Source organism: Phocoena phocoena, chromosome 2 (genome assembly GCF_963924675.1).
Source record: "Phocoena phocoena chromosome 2, mPhoPho1.1, whole genome shotgun sequence".
In the NCBI taxonomy this organism is placed as follows: Eukaryota; Metazoa; Chordata; class Mammalia; order Artiodactyla; family Phocoenidae; genus Phocoena; species Phocoena phocoena.
The window spans coordinates 45,731,011-45,751,168 of NC_089220.1; the positions used below are offsets into that span (position 1 = coordinate 45,731,011).

Consider the following 20,158-nt stretch of genomic DNA (forward strand, 5'->3'; position numbering starts at 1 on the left):
GCTGGGCCTGCCCACCCTCCTCCCCGGAGCCGAGCAGACCTGTCTTCCTTGTTTCATGATGGCGGGGTTGGCTGCGGTGTTGCGCTGGGTGGAGCTGACGAATCCGCTGGTGCCCAGGAGGCCAAGGCGGGCGGAAGGGACGTTCCGGGAGGGGATCTGGTACTGGCGTGGGTTCCGCCTGCCCATGCCACCGCCCACAGAGCTAGCCGTCGGGAGGGAGTTGGACTGCCCGAAGCCGCGGCTGTGAGAGCCAAGAGGGAAGAACAGAGGCCATCAGTCACCCTCAGTCCTTCCCAACCCCCGGGGCTGCCAGCAGGATGCCTCCTTGGGGTCTGCTCACATTTTGACCGTTATGAGATCTACGGGGGTCAGGGTTCTATGACTAAATGACAGCTAACATCTGAGAGCTAACATCACGTGCACCGCCCTGGGACTTTGATGTTGATTCTTCAATCCTCACGACAATCCTATGAGGTAGGCACTCTATCTCCATTTACAGCTGGAGAAGTAAAACAGAGAGCTTAATAATTTCTCAAAGGTCACACAGCCATTGGGGGGCAGTGCTGGACTCTGAGCCCAGGAGGTTAACCCGTGTGCTCTACAGCCTTCTTCCACTGTGTCACGGGCCCTAAGCACTCACGTTCCCGTCAAGAGGCCACACGGTAAGAAAGCGGCAGAGCCAGGATCTGTGCCCCTTCCTTCAGACCACAGTCCGGTTCTGATGTCTGTCTGTACAGCAGACTTGCAAGGAGTGGCCTCTGAGCCCCAATAGGACGTAAGCTCCATGAGAAAAAAGATGGTGTCTGTCCTCATCAACCCTGCAGGTCCCTCCTGCCTGGATCAGCCCCTGGCGGTAAATGCAGGCTGAGTGAACGAATGAGTGAGTCTCTGGCATTATAATCAACCTCTCCAAATAGGAGAGCTGACCCCATGTCTGGGGCTCTGACTCCAGGTGAAGAGGAGGGATATGAGAATGAAGATGATGATGTTTGCAATCGCTCTGGACCTAGGACACCGACTGTTCCCCACTCCTCAGGCCCTCCCCAGAGAAAGACCCGGAGGTCACAGGCTTCGCCTGGGTCCACGCAGGGAGGCAGCCGCGGACCCGTGGCATCCTGCTCGGACACCGTGCTCCCATTGGTCTGGTGACCTCAGTGCTGAAGAACTCGTCCTCTCCAGCAGGCCTCAAGTTCTGGGAGGGTGCACAGCAGCCAGCAGGGTTTCAGGAACCAGCACATTCTTTCCAAGAAGAGTCAGCTTTAGTCATTCACTGATGTTTCAGTCAAAATGCTTTACCTCCGATGGCCACAAGATGGAATAGACTTGCTTTCCCAGCCACACAGGGGAGGTTTATACCAAGCCTGTGTGGAGACTCCAGGAGACAGAGCTGACGTAGTTTAACCAGATGATGGGGAGGGGAGGTGCTGCAAAACAGTTATTTCCTGAGGGAGAGAGAGGGGTGTGTGTGTGTGTGTGTGTGTGTGTGTGTGTGTGTGTGTGTGTGTGTGTGTGTGTGTGGTGGGGTGGAGCATCTAAGTCATCAGCACAGTTGATCTCAGAAAGTGTTTCTTCCTTAGAATTCCTAAATTTCCTGGGGGTGGGGGGCGGGAGCAGGGAAGAGAATGCCATGGTGAGCTGGTGGCAACTGATTTCTGGGCTGTGTTTTTCCACTTCTAGGCTTTTGTGACCCAAAAGAATGGTTCCCGATTCCAGTCAGAGGCTCATGTACACGTGGTGAGAAGGACACTCACGGGTTCTAGGTCTCTTGGTTTATCTCATTCTTTCTCCCATTCTCCCCCTTTCTTCCTTCTTTTACTAAGGTTTAAAATGTTTGGTTTGAAAGAAGAAATTCAGGCCCAGAGGAGCAGAAGTCATCTCAAGTGATGGAAGAGACCTCCTCTGGAGTATGGACAACATGTGACAGGTGGAGACAAGGATCAAGTGGCTGTTTTTTTGGGGGGGGGGGGGGCGTTGTTTTCGTTTTTTAAACTATGAAAACTAGTCCTTTGGTTTTTGGAGCCAGAATTTTGGCCACCTGGTATGATGATTTAGTATTCTCCTAAGATTTTTCCTTATTTAGTGCAGACAGCTTTTTTGCTCATCTTCCTTTTTGGTTGGATTTTTAAAAAGTTATTTCATATGCAAAACAGAGCAGTCAGCGAGTGATGCTAAAATGATTTGTGCTTCCAGGCAGGCAAGACTGTATTCTTAAGCCATATATGTAGGCAGAGGATTCTGTAATGGGACATTTAGTCACGGGAGAAACGTGGACTCCTAAAGCTAGCATTCGCAGAGCTGGTAGAGCCCAGAACATTTTGGGGATAGGCTGGATGGAGGGGAGAATTTGGTTAGGCCGTCGAATGACGGTGGATCTCACCGTGGTGTCCTAAACTTGGTTATTACAAAGTCAGGCTTACTGAGGGTTGCCACTGCTGGTAACCAGAGTGAAAGCTTAAGTCACTTCAGATCACTAGGCTTAATGAAATAATCATTCTTTCTAGGGAGAGAACAAAGTGACAAACGTCAGTTTTCATTTCTCATTCTCTTGCTCTGCCCATCTGTGTCTTTCTGTGCTTTCCTACATCTAACCAACCGAGTTCATTTCCTTGAAATGCATGAAACGACTGATAAAATAACATTAATAAGAACCAATTAATTTGGGATTTGTGATCATTCAAGGAGGGGCTGGGCTGTAGTTACCTTTGTATTATGGGAAAAACAGGTCTTCAAAGCAAATTAATAGCATAAAAAGATCCCAGAGGTAATATTTACGAGAATGAATTATTTCTGGAGCTTCAGCAACTTCCAGTTGAACATCCATAACTGATGGGTGAATTCATTCTGATCTAATCAATAAAAGGAGGACCAATCTGGCAAACCTTGGGTTAGCCCAATTCAAGCGTCACTTAATAACACTGTAGAGGAGTCAAGGTTAAGGGGAACAGTGATGTGGACCAAGGACAGAGCAGGGCAGACGGAAGCAGCGGATGGCACTTTGGGGCGGAAGACAAAAGAGCTTGAAAGCTCTGTTTTCATCTTCAACTTCTGAATTCCTTCTTCCTCTTGGAACTTGTCTCCCAAGGGCCTGGTGTTGCAAGAGGGGTCCGGATCTTCCTCCCCTTTCTTGGGGGTCAAGAAGAGGGAGAGCCTGGGAAGGGGGCAGCCCCAGGGAAGAAGGCTAAGGAGCAGGCCTCGCCTTTCATCTGGGCCCCCAGGAATCCTCAGGGTGCACAGGTGGTCCAGCCCAGTCCACCAGGGAGGCTTGGGGCCAAGGAGCTGGCAATAGAGTATTGTTTTGTCTGACTCTCTTTTCTGCACATCATCCGGGGACCAGGAGAGCTGCCCGGCAACCGCAGTGGTTAAGAGCACTGACTCTGGAGCTGACGCTGGCCTGCCTGGTCCAAATCCCGGATGCCACTGCCCCCCAACTCTTCCGTAAATTGGGGTTGATAATAAGCACCTCTACCTCATATGGCTGTTGCAAGGATTAAATGTATTAATATTCTTAAGTGCTTGGATACCCACTTGGCACAAAGTACATGCTAAATGTTTGTTTAATAAATAACTGTGTTATCTATGCTGGAATATGATAACACTTCAATTTTTACATTAATCTTCAATGAAGACTTTTCGCAAGTTCCAACTGGCCTTATCTCCCTGAAGTAATTTATAAAACAGTGACGTTCCAAGGCACACTTATGCAAATAAAGGCCCAACATTTTAACCCAGACAGAGCTTCTACATATGCACTGAGAGATGAATTCAGAACTTGCTAGGTGCAAGTGAAAAAAATGAGTATTTATCTGCTCATGTTGAAAAAAGTAAAACAGAATGTTGATTTTTCAGCATATCTGCATAATCGTCATTCCCTTGTCTCCCCAAAACTCCCTGTCATTGTTCAAGGCTTCCCTCTACCCCTCCCCGTGATTCCTCCCCCAGATTGTCACTGTAATTCACCTTTAACATGCAACTAGATTCCTCAATTTAAAACCAGATTAAGGTAATGGGTTCTAAAGTACAACGAGGCTTATTTTTAACTGCATCCAAGAAGCTGAAGTACTATGAAAAATCAAGAATGGCACTGCTCCACTCTTAGATTGCAGCTCAGACCAAAATAGACTAGCACTGGGCTCTTCACCCTGCCACCAACTATAATTAGCTTGTCTGCAGCCAGAAGGGAGAAAAAATTACACTACCACTTAAGGTGTGGAGAGAACAACCCGTTTTTGTCCTTTCAGAGCCCCCCTGTTGTGGCTAAACCACCAAGTGTTTTGTGGACATTCCTTAAATCGTACCCACTCCCCACTTGATGCCCATCCAGACTAATACCGTCATTTTGACCATGTAAATTGAGTTGCCCAAGATCACATTCAGCTCTTCCTCTGGGAATTCTTTCCCTCTACAGCTTTTTCCCAACCCCACCTGTTTAAGGAATGCGATCTGGACTTGTCACAGGGCGCCCTGATAAACAAGGAATGATGCCCTGTGTAGTCCTGCCCCTGGAACCTAAGCAGACAGTGAGGTACTGGAACCACCATGCAGTACAAAGACTGAAATCCCAACATACTTTCTTTGCTGTCGATATCCTGATATGTCTAGAAGGGTTTTCCGAGGGAAAGACCGAAAGAGCTTCTGCACCTGCTGTTTCCATGACAACAATCGTTTTTTCTGTGTCTCTGTAAATGCCTGCAAAACAAACAGGACTTTTTAATGGGTGACGCAGCCTGGCATTAGAGGGAGAAACACGCGATTAATCGGGGAAACATCGGAGTCCTGCAGCTGCCTTTTCTTCACCTTGTTTCCAACCTGCTCCAAACAGCAGTCAGTTTTATTGGGGAGCTGCCTGTACTGAAAATTCAAGTTATTTGACATTGGAGGTGCCCGGTAAGGTACATGCATTAAGCTTTTGACAACCCTCGATTTTGGTTGCATTTCTGGCAGATCCATACCCTCTTTCCACTTTCCCCTGACTCCACTCTGGACTCTGTTTATTAACCAAGAATGAATTGCAAAATTGATTGTTGACTACTCGGGCTTTTACAGGCATTTTCATAATCCATGGAAATGCTAAACCACTCCAAAAAATCAATCTGCTTGACGGTGTGTGTTCACCCTGGAGTGGTCTGTGGGGCTTCAGAAAAGGGAATGTACTCTCGGCGTGTCTGGCCTCTGCTGAAAAATCTCCCGTTAAAGGGCCCCATGCTCTACACAACCCCAGTGCGCCATTCCTCACCTAAATTTTGTCTAAGGTTTAGGAAAATGGGTAGATCTGATGCCTTCTCAAGTCTTTTCTAGTAAAATTGGTGTTTGGGGATGCTTTGCCTACTGCCCCATACGTAACGCACTCTCACCTATATCATGTGTCTTTGTGTGTACAGCCTTATGTACTCAAGCGTAGCCCAGGGAAGGACTTCACAGGGGCTATGAGACCCCAAGGCAGGGACTCTCAAATTCATGATATATTAGGATCCCCCCAGGAGACTGTTAAAATGCAGATTTCTGAACCCCTTCTCCCCACCAGAGCCTGATTTCATAGATATGGAGAGGAGTCTAGGGGGTTTGTGTTTGCAGCAAGTGCCCTGGGAATTCTGCTGCAGATAAGCCATGGCCATGCAGTGTTCTAGACGGTGAGGACCACACATGCAATATAGGAAACCCCTGTCAAGTGCCTAGAACTGTGGTCCACGCACTGTCATAAATCCACTGGATCTGACTGACTAGCAGTAACAGTGATGGAGATACCATACCCAAGTAGTTTTGTCAATAAAGCATGAAATACTTTAAGTAGAAATAAATGAATACTTAGGGTAACAGACTATATGCCTGTTTCCCGTAAAGGAAACAGATTCCTTAAACAGACAGAAAAAAATGACAGTTTTATTTTCTTCCAATGACATTTCATCTTTAAGGACCTGAACACAGGAGAGCTATGTGAACAAAAGCAAGAAGACGTGAGTCATATTGTGGAAAAGGTACTGACGACTTGCAAACCCCTTCCTCCTGGCTGACCTTAGCCAGATGCCACTGAGCACAGTCATCAAGGTGGACTTCCCCAGCAGGCACTCAGTGCCCCGTTAGAGAAAAATGTGCTGACACGCCTTAAGGTGCATGGTGGATGGTCTCACGGCTAAAAGGTGAGGACGTGGTTCTCCTCTGTGGTCCCTCTCATTTGCTGGTGATGTTCAGCGAGTGTCCAGCTATACAGGAATAGCTTCAAAAACTGCAAAAGGCAAGCATTTCTGCTAGACTAATAAAGGGATGGGTAGGTTCTGCCTCTGACCAGCTTATTCAGCCAAATGTTGAGCGAGGACACAAGATGCAGGTGCGCTGGTCAAGATGACTTGGGGAGGAGAGGAGAGTCCAGCCCAGTGGGTCAGTGGAAGCCTCTGGATGCAAATGGGCAGGGCTTGAATCCCTGCACATCTTTATGCAAGTTCCTCTACCTGAGACTCAGCTCCTTCTAAAAACTCAGGTTAATAATACCTCATCAAAGGGATCTTGTAAGGATTAAATGAAATTCACACACGAAGGGCACTTAGGATACTCAGAACATGCCTGGCTCTTCGTCGTGGTTCACTGTGTGCTACCCACAGACCCTGACTAGGTTTTTCGGTTGCACGGACCAGCCCTTTGGTGGCAGCATATGAAAGTCCATCACATTCATAAGCTTTGGTATTCAACCCTGGCCTTAAACTCCAACCAATGTCTTCGAGGTCTCAAAACTACAACACCGAGCTGGTCTGGAGCCCACCTGAGTTTCCAAGCGACAAAGGAGTAAATGGCTCACTTTACAGACGTGCATTCAAAGTGCTTCCAGGGACACCGGTTCATATGTGACATCTCCCATGGCGGCAAGGAGCACCCAAGAAGGTGGAAATGTTTATGCCCCTCAGAGAGGTCAGCTCATCCACTCAGCAGCGGGGCAACAGGCTCACGAAGTTGGGGCTGCAGGTGGGAACGGGCCCCTCAGGAGTGCTCAGTGTGTAGCTGTTCTCAGTCCTGGGAGCTGCGGCTGGGAGGCTTGGAGAGGAGCTAGACCGTGGCTGGTAATGAGTGATTTCTGAGAGCTGCTTCCCGTGTGTGCCTGCAAATAGCACTCAGTTGTGGGAGCTCTGCTATCAGCTGGGATGCCAGCGCCTCATCTCAGCCGGCTCCAGACAGCTCTGGGTTGTGCTGGCAGCAGCCTCCTCGGGGGCTGGAGGGGAAGGAAGACTCCAGACTCCAGAATGCCCAGACGCAGCCGGTCAGCCACTTCTGAGTTCTCTGTCCCTGTCAGGCCCAGACCCGTATGTCTGTCTGGATGAAGATGTGTCCTACAGCTCTTGTGGCTGGATTACAAGGGTCATAAAGGGGGCAAGAGCTCGTCTTCCCAGAACCTTCTCAAGACGGAAAGGAGGCAAGAAGCCTGGGCTTATAATCCAGGAGATGAAGTGACTGGTCTCAGAAATAAGATTCAGAACTTTCCTGTCCTTTTACTCCTCTAGGGAGTTGGCTCCTTTGTCCCTGGGGAGGAAGGAAGGTGTCTCGGCAGTCAACACCCTCCCATCCACTGGCTAAAGAACAGCAAGATCGGGCTGTGAAAGGGAGCCCTGTGTCTCGGAGCCCCGGCGAGTCTTCAGCCCGGATGGAGACTGTGCCTTGACAGGGCCTCGCGGGGAGGGTGGGTTCTGCACACACAGAATAACCCGAGGCTGTGGAAAATTATTCAAACGTGTTCCTTCTACTCAAACTGAAATCATAAAAAGCCTCAAACACCATTTTCCCTCCCGAAGCAGAGAGCAGGCCCCTCCATCCTGACACGAATGCAGGCAAGCAGACAGGGCACAAGCTCCTTTCTGCCCGTGACTCCCGTCAGTGACGCGCCCCCCTCCACTGCAGTCAGGGGAGATGAGCCCACACGGGGCCACCCTGGCACCTGTCCCTTGGAGCTCCAGGGAGGAAAAGGGGAAAGACACAGAAAGGAGAGCTGGGATGCCCAGGGAGGGCATGCAGGATGGCAGGAAAGGGAGAAGCACCAGGCCACAGTGTCGGGGCTGGTGTGGACCAATTAGGAAGCTAGTGCACCATCCAACGGAGGCAGCTGGAGGACTGGTTACTTTGTCTCCTGGGCTCAGCAGACTGGAGGCGAGGTGGGAGGGAACTTATCCTGCAGTATCTTCAAGGCTCAGTGCTGAGTGTGGGCGTGGGAGAGGAAGCAGGGTTCTGGTTTGCTTTTTCAGAAATGTAAATGCTCCCCTGATCAGACCCCGCTGAAGCCTACTCCAAGCATCCTCCGCCCCTCCGAGCGCTGCTCCCTCTGCTGGACTGCTCTCTTCCGCTTCCTCACGGACCAAGACTTTCCCACTAAGATTCTGCTCGCCTTTCAGGTCTAGCTTGGACGGAGTGCCTCTGGGCTCTGGGTAGGTACCCGCCACACCTCCTGGGCTCCAGTTCCTCGGAGGTGGCCTTATTGTCATATGTGTGATGACCTGTTTTCCTTTTGTCTCACCCACTCCCCTCCCACAGGAAGCTCCCTAGCCAGGGGCAGGACCTAGGTACTTAATAAATATCTACAGAATGAATGAGCTCTAAAATCCATCCCCTGTTCTTGCCTTCTCTCCTTCCTATTGTTTTTTTGCTGGCCCAAATGAGAGCAGTGTGAGGATTGGACATTGAAAAGGGTGAGTGGGAGTTTGGGTGGAGGCTACCTAGAGATTGTCACACGGAGTGAAGTAAGTCAGAGAGAGAAAGACAAATATCATATGTTATCACTTATATGTGGAATCTAAAAAAATGGTACAGATGAACTTATTTACAAAACAGAAACAGTCACAGATGTAAAAAAAAACAAAAACTTACGGTTACCAAGGGGGAAAGCGGGGTGGGGGGAGGGATAAATTGGGAGATATTGGGATAGACATAGACACACTGCTTTATATAAAATAGATAACTAATAAGGACCTGCTGCATAGCACAGGGAACTCTACGCAAATGACCTCTATGGGAAAAGAATCTAAAAAAGAGTGGATATATGTATACATATAGCTGATTCACTTTGCTGTACAGCAGAAACTAATGCAACATTGCAAATCAGCTCTACTCCAATAAAAATTAAAAGAAAATAAAACCAATTCTTATAAGAATCACAAGTCAAAATACAGCAGAATAACCACCAAACAACATACACACAGACACACGTTATTTCTTCTGAACGCTCTCCTTTTCTCCCCGCCCTCCTCCAATTTTCCTGAGCTCAGAGGGGAAATGTTTCCACACCCCCAGGGCTAGGTGGCAGGACTGTGGTTGGCCTCCCCAGGCTCGGTCCCTCGGGCAGGCTTCCGGAGCCGGACGTTTCTCTCAGGCATTTGCCCCCAAGTCAGAGCTCAGTCCAGGTGAATCTTTGGACCCCAGAGTAATACGCAAGCTGCGTTTAGGTTTGAAGCCACCACAGCCAAGTTCTGCCCGAGCTATTATTAATGACCCCCCGACTCAAACACAAGGTGTTGGAGACCCAAATGATCACACCACAGAAACTCTGAGAACCACTTTTAAGCAATGAGAAAAAGCAGTTTTGTGAAACCTGTCACTACTCACCTCATGGATTAGACACTTGTCTATGAGCTGTAAATAGGAACTTATATTCTCCTCGTCGGGTCTGGAGACCAAGAGCTGTGTGCACACTGGGAATTAAAAAAATAAAAAAGGGAAGGTGAATGAGAGAAATGTACACCCATCCTAACCTCTGAGATCTGCCTCTGATTTCCTTTCAGGACCAATATTTTGAGAGGTATGTGTGACTGTGGCTTTATGTCACGTTCACAAAAAAAGGCCAGGAGGCTCCTCATTCCACTGAAGTCAAAGGCTTGGTTACCACAGGAGCCCTTGCCTCCAGAAGCCCCTTTGGTTAATTCCACGCATACCATTCTATATTAAGCCTTCTGCAACCCTGCCCACTCTGGGAGAGGAAGAATGCAGCAGCGTCAGGAGCCCTGTCTTTGAAAGAGGTTCCTTTTGAGAGGGAGTTCAAAGGCATTAAAGACCATCAGCCCTTATCAGAGAGCAAGAGCCATAATTTTATGAATGAGCCGCACATCTCATTTGGAGGAGCGAGGCTGGCACATCTTTTAGGATGTGAGGTGTGTGGGCACGCACATGAGCAGGGAGCCTGCTACTCAATCACAGGAGGGTGATTTTCTCAAAGCGATACCCACATTTATACATGCACAGGCTCACATTCACCGACACACTCAAGGAAGTTCTCGCAGAGACAGAGCAGACCTAGTCTGCAGGTGGAGGACACAACCCCCCTGGACAGGTCATGGCCACGCTAGTGTAGCCCATTCTATTCTCATCCTAGAGGTCCTGATGCTCTGGTTTTGATGGGAATGTTTAGAAGGCCAGGTGGAGATGGTTTGACAAAGACGTCAGTGAGAAGTAAAAATGCCTCGCCATGAAGCTTGAAACCGGGCGTCAGGATTCCTTTCTCTCCCTAATCCTGCATAACCAATCTGTCATAGAATCCCATTTATACCATTTCACGTAGATTTTCAGTATAGCACTGTTGGTAATAACAAAACATGGAAACCATCTCAATGCCCATTAATTGTGGCCCTGTTAAATTACGGTTTATGCACACAGGGGAATAGTATGCAGCCTTTAAAAAAGAATGGGGTGGTGCTTTTGTATTGCTAGAAATACTGAAAGCATATAATGTAAAAGAAACAAGCTGCAGAGAAACATGTAAGCAAGACCCGTGTGTGTGTAAAAAGGATGCTCATGAGCTTGTATATGATTATAATGTTTCTGAAGGGATATTCCGCACCGTTTAGAGCGGTAAGATGGCAGGGCCTGGGGTGGAGGTGGGCGTATTTTTCACCTTTCACTATTTTGTTTAGCTTTGATTTTTTTATGTAGAGCATGAATTAATTTTATAATTTATTTGAAAGTAGTTAAAATTTAAAAAGACACCACGTCAGAGGACTGTGAGTCCCCTGAGGGCAGAGCCCACATGGGTCTTGTCACAGGGAAGGGGGGTGATGTACCACACTCTCAGGTAACCACGCCCACCTGTACCTCCACCCATGGGGCCATCTGCTCTAATCCACACAGCAAAGAGCCCACTTGGGGGTGGGGGAGAGTGAGAAGGTGGTGGGACCTACCCTGACCAGGAAGCTACCAGCATTTCAGCTCCAAGGGATGCTACAAACCATCTCCTCTGAGCCAGATTTCTACAGATTTCAGTCTTTTTAAGGACGTGTACCATAGGGAGTGTCTCACTGCGCCTGTAAGATTCAGCTGTCCTTTTCGTTAGAACCCAGTTTTAAATGGTCTGAAATATTGCACAATGGAAGAGAAAAGACTTGTTTCCCCTTCCCAAAGGAAAGGTACTGGTATTCACTACATTTTTTAAATAATCGAGATTTTTTGAGAAATACCCCATCAAGCACGAATTATTCTAGTGTCAGACAGGGTCAAGGATATGTGCACAAGGGCCGGGCACAGGGCAGTCGCAGGCAGAAGGGGCGCTCTTACCCGAAGGACCACGTGGGAATTCTATGCTGCCCTACAGACACACACAGTGTGGCTGTGGTACCTTCTGTGGCCCGTGGGAACGCTGCCTTCCGCCTGAGCGTCCAAAGGCCCAATGAGCGCTCCGCCAGCAGGGCCCAGGAGGCCCTGGTCTGAGGAAGTGGGAGAGAAGGGAGCCAGGGTGAAGGAAGACGTCTTTGGGGATCAGAGAGCTTGAAGTTCAGATCCAAATACCTTAACCTCTCTGGGCCACACTTTCCTCATCTGTAAAATGGGCTAATGACATGTACTCTGGTAGTTCGCCTAGCACCCTGGGGAAGGTTCTCGGGAACTGGGAGCTCTGGTCAGTGGTGTCGAGAAGAGGAAAGGGGGAGGCGGGAGAATCGGGTCCTACCTTTCCCCATGACACGTGTGAACTGCCCAGGGAGATCCCCCTCTGGCAGGGGGGTGACAGCCAGCTCCCCGTCACAGCTGCTCAGCTGGTGCGGTTGGAGCCCGCCACTGGCCCCAGCCGAGGCAGTGGCCGTGGCTCCCACGGCCGTGGCGCTCTCCTTGCAGTCGGGGCTCTGGCTCTCCGGGCCCATCAGCGAAGGAGGGTGTGAGGCCTGGGACTCCCGGCGGCGAGCCTCGGGGGTGGCGCTTGGGGAGCTGTAGGCCTTGATGGGAGTCAGGATCATTTGGTGCAGCTCCTGGAGGGGGATGCGCAGGTTGCCCCCCTCGATGATGTCCTGGATGGTCGGAGGGAGAAGACCTCCATGAGGGTCAGGAACTGGGTGACCCTCCTCCATGCCACCCCACCTCTTCCCCGAGCTGTTCCCATGCAGGGCTCAGGGCTGCTGACCCCCTTCATTAGAATGTTCTTTGGAAGGGCAACCATTTAAAACTGAATCATTCTATTGTTAGCCCAGGCAGAAAACTTGGAAAATACATACAGGTATGGCAAGGAAAATATGATCACTTTAAAATCCCACTATCTAGTGATGATCACTAAGATGATTTTGGTACATTTCCTCCCCTGGCTTCCTTAATGCCTTTCTTTAAAATGCATTTGTTTAGTTTACATTCACACACTTTAGAAGCTGTACAACAAGTTATACAGGGTCACACGGCGGCGTCCTGACCTGCATGGGATTTGTTTTAGACGAAGGAACATATGCTCATCCACACCTTCATTCGGCACATGATACAGGCAACACAGGCAGTGGTTAAAAGCACAGACTCTAGGACAGATGCCTGGGTTTGAATTCTGACACTGCTGTGTGACCTTGGGTAAATGACTTAACCTCTCTGTACCTCAGTTTCCCTGTGGATAAAATGAAGGTAACAGTAGGACCTGCCTCATCAGGTGGTTGTGATGATGTTAATATTTGTAAAGCTGCAGGTTTCAGTGTTATGTGCTTCTTTGTTAAATCTCTAAGTATGTTTTGGGTGTTCTGACCTGCTGTGCACTGGGCTAGGCATGGGGATATGGCGAGAAAGCCAGTAGGATTCCCTCAGGGAGTTTACATCCTGCCATGAGATGAACATTCGTCATGCTAGAGACTAAGGCACAGGGGCAGGGCTGCTGGGAGGGGAGGCTCCGCGACGGGGTGACATTGGAGCAGGAACCCAGTTGAACCTGAGCTGCAGGTTCCCGGGAGTGCTCCAGGCAGAGGGCACAGGCACTGAGGTGGGAGCCTGGAGTGTGTGAGGAACAGCAAGGAGGGCTGGGGTAGAACAGGGTGGGGGAGGGGAGGGGGTGGAAAATGAGGTCCAAGGAGCCATGGGGGCCTGAGTGTAGGAGTCAGCAGTCTGGGGCAGGGATGCAAGAATTTCTTCTACATGAGATGAGAACTGTATATACTATACAGGCAGACCTTGGACATATTCCGGGTTTGGTTCCCAACCACCTCAATAAACCAGTTATCTCAATAAAGCAAGTCACACAAATGTTTTTTGTTTTCTGGTGTATATAAAAGTTATGTTTACACTACACTATAGTCTATTAAATATTCGATAGCATTATGTCTAAAAAAGACAATGTACATACCTTAATTAAAAAATACTTATTGGGGCGTCCCTGGTGGTACAGTGGTTAGGAATCTGCCTGCTAATGCAGGGGACACGGGTTCGAGCCCTGGTCCGGGAAGATCCCACATGCCGTGGAGCAACTAAGCCCGTGTGCCACAACTACTGAGCCTGCACTCTAGAGCCCACGAGCCACAACTACTGAGCCCGCGCGCCTAGAGCCCGTGCTCCGCAGCAAGAGAAGCCACCGCAATAAGAAGCCCGCGCACCACAACGAACAGTAGCCCCCGCTCACCGCGACTAGAGAAAGCCCGCGTGCAGCAACGAAGACCCAACGCAGCCAAAAGATAAATAAATAAAATAGAAGTCTTTTAAAAAAAAAAAAAAACTTCATTGCTAAATAATGCTAGTCATGACTGGAGCCTTTAATGAGTCATAATTTTTTTGCAATAGTAACATCAAAGATCACAGATCACCATAACAAATATAATAATAATGAAAAAGTTTGAAATATTGTGAGAATTACCAAAATGTGACATAGAGACATGAAGTAATAAGCAAATGCTGTTGGGAAAATGTCTCCAAAAGCCTTGTTCAACTCAGAGCTGCCACAAACCTTCAATTTGTTAAAAAGAAAAAAGAAAAAGGCAGTATGTGCGAAGTGCAATAAAGCGAGGTATGCCTGTAATGTATATAATCGTCTGTAATACATACGTGACTTTATATAATAAAACTAGATCCTCCTATACATAGAGTTTTATATCCTGGGCATTATTTATTAGAAAAAGGAGTGAAAGTTGATTCTGGTAGACATCTATCTGTTTGCCCGATGCTCGCAGAGGCACAGAACAGGCTCAGATGCTTGGGGCTGGAGGTCAGGGGTTGGGGGGTCTTCCGTGGTGTGGTGGGTGGACCTGCCCTGCCACAGTGCTGCCCAATGCTTAGGCAGGAGACCTCTGCCCGGGACCCAGGAAGGACCGTGACTACCAGGGCCCTGATTACTAATGAAGTATTTAATCTTCTGAGAGCCCAGAATAGCAAGGACATAATTTTAAAAGCCTGAAGTATGAGTACCAACCCATTCCTGGGATCCTCTCTTACCAAGAAAAATTGCTTGATGATGTCAAGGAACACAAGCTCATGGAACGTGATCATTTCTACACCCGGACCGCCCATCAATCAGTTAGAAAGAGGAAATCTGAGGACGTAGCCTTGGACAGGCATGTTTCAGTGCTGGGCAGCAAAACACTGACAGCCCGCCCCGTCGCTGGCGGGAACCTGCTTTGTTCGCGGGTTGGAAGCAGAGCCTGAACTGTGCCTGAGCCTAGTCGGCACCCAGGGATTCGGAGGGAAGTGAAATGTTAAGTAGCCACCAGAACTGTCTCAAACCTGGCCAGGGCCACTATCCCGCCTATTTCAGGGGAGAGAATCCCATTTTCCTTTTAAAGAGGCAGGCTTCAGAGAGTCTACCCTCTTCCTTCTAAACCTGGTGGAGAGGGCCGTGTGTGGTGAGACCAGCCTGCAGCCTGTGTCTGCCAGCCTGATGCGTGAGTCAGGACGCTCCTGGTCATTCCCAGTTTTCCCACTGCCCAGGCTGGACCAGCCCTTTCCCAGAGTCTGATGCTGTCACGTGACTGGTTCCTTGACTTTGGACCTGGTGATCTATCAGGGCGTGACACAGGGAGGCAAGCTAGCTGACCTATGCCAGAAGAGCCCCTGCCACCTTTTCTGACCAAACTGTGCGCCAAATGGGCAACCCCTGCCTCGAGGTCCTCCAGTTTCTGCCAACCGCCCAGCCAGCACCTGGGTGTGGAAGGTCAGCCCTGACTGAGGAGGGGAAGGGAGAGGAGAGAGAAGGGATGAGGCTTCCCCATGAAAGGGGGCTGGGCAGGCGGAGCTGGCAGGCCCCTCTGGGTGACCACATGTACCCCTGCTGTGCCATCCCGCGTGGCAGCTACCACTGAGGGGAGCTAAGGCACACTTGTGATACTCTGTCGACTGCCACTGAAACCTTGTCTGCTCTCGTCACGTGGCATGAAGGTTTCTGTAGTCACTCAGTGATGGGGAAGGAGATCTGGGTTATGCTAAGAGCTGAACTCCTTCAAACAGGGAGCATATACTTGTCCCAAGTTCAGATCTTATTCTACTGGGGACAACTACACCAACAAGGAAACCATAAACATAATGAATAATGTTGGACACTTTCTGAAAATACCACAATCAGGAATCATGCTTTGTTTGACTTCTGTTTTGACTTCAAAGCCACTGTCTCAAAGACAACACCTGACCAGCTGGCAATACTCCTGCTTATGCCAGCCTCCGTGGGGTGGCACTATGACCATCCGGTTACATTCCTGACTCTTCAGAGTGAAGTCCGGAACTTAGCACTGAGGGCCCAAGTTGAGAAGGAAGCTAGCTCAATCCTGTACCCTCGACTGGCTGTGGGAATGAATTCTCCATGTTGACAAAAACAGGGAATCAGCCCAAGTCTCTACTGATCCTTCATACCATAAATATAATCCTGTGTTATGAACACAAAAAGAAGCAAAGCTGCCCGTTAACTCCCGTGCAGAGCCAAGGAGCTCACGTGAGAACGGAAGTGGGAAGGCTGGTCCTTCCTGCACAGCAGTCCACTCAGGTAGGCACAGCTCAGGGCCGACAAGTGGGAAGGAGGCTACGATCTGACTATCCCAGCCTTCCTGGCCTGGCTTTCTTAGGTCTTGGAGGAAGACAGGTTCAGAGCCTCTCTAGGGGCATGTAACAGCCACAAGGGGCACATCATCTGGAAGCGAGAGCTTCCGCTGCCAGTGGCGGCCCTGGCACTTACGTAACTTCCCATGGCTCTATCCTTCTCTCTGTGTGAGAAGAACTGGATTCCTCACCCAACAGATAGCACTCCTGCATCTACTGAACTGTATTCTCCCTACGGGCCAGGCACTGTCAGACACTGGGGGTGTACAAACAAATATGAGAGAAGCTTTGCCCTAAGATGCTTACGGTTACCGGGACCCATGCAGCGTGAGGATACTGCCAGGACAGGGAGCAGTGGCAACACAAGTGTATGTGTGTGAGTGAGTGTGTGTGTGTGTGTGAGTGTGTGTGTGCGAGCGAGTGTGTGAGCGTGTATGCGAGTGTGTGTGTGTGTGTGTGAGTGTGTGTGAGTGTGTGTGTGGCCAGGTTCCCAGGCTCAGAGAATGGTTCAGCTTCATCATTTGGGAGTCAGTTGAAATAGGACAGTAAATAAAAGCACATGGAAAACATTTTCATTATTAAAGATAAATGCTGGAAAATCTGCCCTAGTGACCATTCTAATCTTCCCTTTTCCTTTTCTACCAAATACCTTGAGAAATCTACACTGCCTGACCCCCCAGCTTCGATATCCTTTCATGCTCGCCGGTTCTTGGGTTTCTGCTTCCCCTCCCATCTCTCTGAAACCCTACTCATCATGGCTACCAGTGAGCTGCTGGTGGCCACTTCCAGGGGGCAGTGACAGTCCTCATGGGATGTGACCCCTCCATGGTCCCTCCTTCGCTCTCTGACCCTCAGGGGTCTGTCGCTGTTTGGTCCCTCCATGTCCTCTGCTGCCCCCCACCCAGGGTCTCTTCTCGGCTCTCATCACTCGCCACACACTTCTGGGGGTACCAACCACCACTCACACACAAACGACCCACAGCTGAGCCTTTCAAAGCCTTGTGGACTCTAGACTTGTTCTCCTGGACACTGACTTGCTGTTTCTGCCTGGGTGTCCCACAGGCACCTCAGACTGCATCCGCCAGACTCAACTCCATTTCTCCCACGCTATAGCTCCTCCTCTATTTTCAGTTCCCAAATCGCATGACACCCAAGCCCACACCTCCTGCCAATGCCCGGACTCCCGCTAACTGACTCTCTCATCCTTCTCCACCGTCACGGCCCCCGCCCTGGCTCAGGGGCCCACCACTGGCCACGGGCTCCCAGCGAGTCCTCCCGCCAGCACTGGCTCCCCTCTGCTTTCCATCCTCATCGCAGTGGAGTGGCCTGTTTCATCCCAGGAAGACGTCCCCACCAGCCTCAGCGATGACGCGGATCACGCTGGATTCTGAGAGCACCACTACACATCTATCTGTGGTACCTCGTGTCCCGAGCTCCCCGAGGGTGGGAACCACCAGTTCCTCACGGTGAGCCTCCAGTGGACAGGGGAAATCTAGTCCAAGGCAGCTGCTTAGTAAGTGTTCAGTAACTGAGTGGAAGCGCTCTGGACCTAGAGCTTATCTGCAGCGGCTGCTGGTTATGAACTCAGCCACGGGCGGGGTCCCGGCCATCTCCTTAGAAATCTCTGGGTTCTATGTGACGTAAGAATGCCATAGGAGGCAAGGGCATGATGACAGCGTTTCCAACAGCATAATCAGCTGATGATGTCTGGGAATGTCAGAGAAATGGCTGATTGGAGCCTGTCGCTGGTGGCCTATGTGGGAACGGGTTACCGACAACCCTCTCCCTGGCAGAGCGGGACAGGCGCGGCTCCCAGAGAAGAGGGAACAGAGCCAGGGGCTGAGTCCTCAGTGGATGCTGAGGAGAGCTGCACTCCCACCCCCAGGCCATCAGCTCCCGAAGGGACAAGCTCGCAGGTGTCTGGACTCGGGTGTTCTCAAGCAAGCCCAACGTGGTTGTCCACAGCTTCCGTCCTCAAAGAAGTCACACCGAGTAAACTCATCATGCTTTCTGCTTGGCCAGTAGCTGCTTTCAGACTCTGTATTTTTTTTTTTTTTTTTTTTTTTTTTTGCGGTATGCGGGCCTCTCACTGTTGTGGCCTCTCCCACTGCGGAGCACAGGCTCCGGACGCGCAGCCTCAGCGGCCATGGCTCACGGGCCCAGCCATTCCGCGGCATGTGGGATCTTCTCGGACTGGGGCACGAACCCGTGTCCCCTGCATCGGCAGGCGGACGCTCAACCACTGTGCCACCAGGGAAGCCCTGTCATCTTTTTAACATTCCCAGTCCAGTGACCCAGGGAGAAGGTCTTTTTGTGGAGTCAACATTATTCTAGGTGTGAAATATAGGACACAGAAAGTGTCACCGACTTATGACAGGCTAGATAGAAAGTCAGTGGCACGTGAGGGCGGCCCAAGCCACCTTGCTGCCCTTGTGTTTCCACGTGCTGATTTGGTCCAGCGTTGCATGGAGTGGAGCCAACAGCAACTCCATCTCTCTGTCCCCCAGGTGGGTGCATATCCTCAGTGCCAAGAGGATATGAATGAGCTCTTGAAGGATGCTCCAGAAATAGTGCGGAAAACATCGCTCTTTTACCATAATGCTTAGCAATCTAATCCTTATGTAAAATGTTTTCTGTGCTTTTTAACAGATAAGGAGAAAACTGGCCTGTTGAATGTTCCCCCAAAAAGAACAGTTATATAAAAACGGCAGTAATCACTCTGTTAGGCGAACTGCCTGGTAAAGGAGTTGATATAAATTTAAGAACAACAAAAACAACTTCAAGTTCACTTGGATAGGTTACTTGTCATTTGGTGATTCACTTTAACTAAGAACAGGCCTTTCATCAAGGAGGTGCCTATGAGTAGCCTCTATCTATCCATCCAGAGGTTTAAAAACCCACCTTCCTTATAAAGATGTATATTCTGTAACTACATATTACTTTATATTTTATAAGATACGCATTAAGCATAATTTTATATGTTGTCACACATCTTTGTGAATAAGGTAATAAAAAATTCCCATGACATTAAAATGTTTATGTGCTTACAAAACTTGCTTTAGCCTCACCTACCTCAATACTTTGCTCCCTTCCAAAGGCACCCTGGGATTACTGGAAGAGATTACAACCCAAGCTCTGAAGGCAGCAAATATCAGTACCTTCCCACCCACCACTCCCAGCTGCCTCCCAGTTGCTGCCTCCCGACAGCAATATACAAGGATCTCCACACTGTGGCTGAGGCAGCACTGACTCACAGGGCCTGCTCTCTTTTGGACCTTAGATGAACTCATAAAGTCACCAAGCCCTAAAAATGACATCCTTACTGTGGTGACATCCAGATACAATGATAGGAAGAGAACAGGCTTAGGCAGCACACAGAAAGGGATGGTAGCAGCGAATAAACTGCTTTCAACAATGGAATAAACTCTTTTTCAGCACTGTGCACTTTTGAGATGGTTCCTATCAGAGTCACAGGGACCCATTCTGGTAAGTTAATGTCTGAAATTTTTCTCTGGAGAGCCTACCATGCCTGCCTGTCAAACGATTTTGATCCTCTCTGTTGGAGCCTGGGGTTTACTTGGTGTTTGCCACTCTGGGGGCAGCTTTTCTCAAAATAAGATCCTTCCCTGGGTGGACGGCAGGAATGAAGCACATCTGTATGTTCGCTACACTCATGTGTCAAGATTGCAGCCTCTGATTGTGGGCTGAACACTCCTACATCTCTACAAATGTATAAAAGGCAGAAGGGAATATATATAAAACATTTCCACAGAGCTCTGGGATGGCCAGTTGTGGGATGCCTGGATGCGGGGAATAAGTCCATTTCAGCGGCTAAATTACATAGAAGCATGTATAACCAGGAAACTTCACTTCAAAATCATTTCATGGCTTTCTGACTTGGGTAAGGAAACAGCATGATACTCTCTACAAGATCTGCCAATGACACTTTCAA

The 20,158-nt window shown here is 49.4% G+C and overlaps 1 protein-coding gene across 3 annotated transcripts in view; it reads right to left on the minus strand.

The window, feature by feature from the left end:
• The window catches only part of SAMD4A (sterile alpha motif domain containing 4A), a 229,014-nt gene that overhangs the window by 14,883 nt on the left and 193,973 nt on the right, over positions 1-20,158 (minus strand). For 2 of the 3 annotated variants that reach the window (XM_065871208.1, XM_065871207.1), the window contains 4 exons: positions 11,903-12,236; positions 9,574-9,659; positions 4,568-4,686; positions 40-241 (listed from right to left, as the gene is read on the minus strand). In XM_065871208.1, coding sequence (XP_065727280.1) covers positions 40-241; positions 4,568-4,686; positions 9,574-9,659; positions 11,903-12,236 — 741 coding nt within the window. Of the gene's footprint in view, positions 1-39; positions 242-4,567; positions 4,687-9,573; positions 9,660-11,902; positions 12,237-17,671; positions 17,729-20,158 lie in introns of those variants that run through there. The other variant, XM_065871210.1, reaches the window with a different exon arrangement.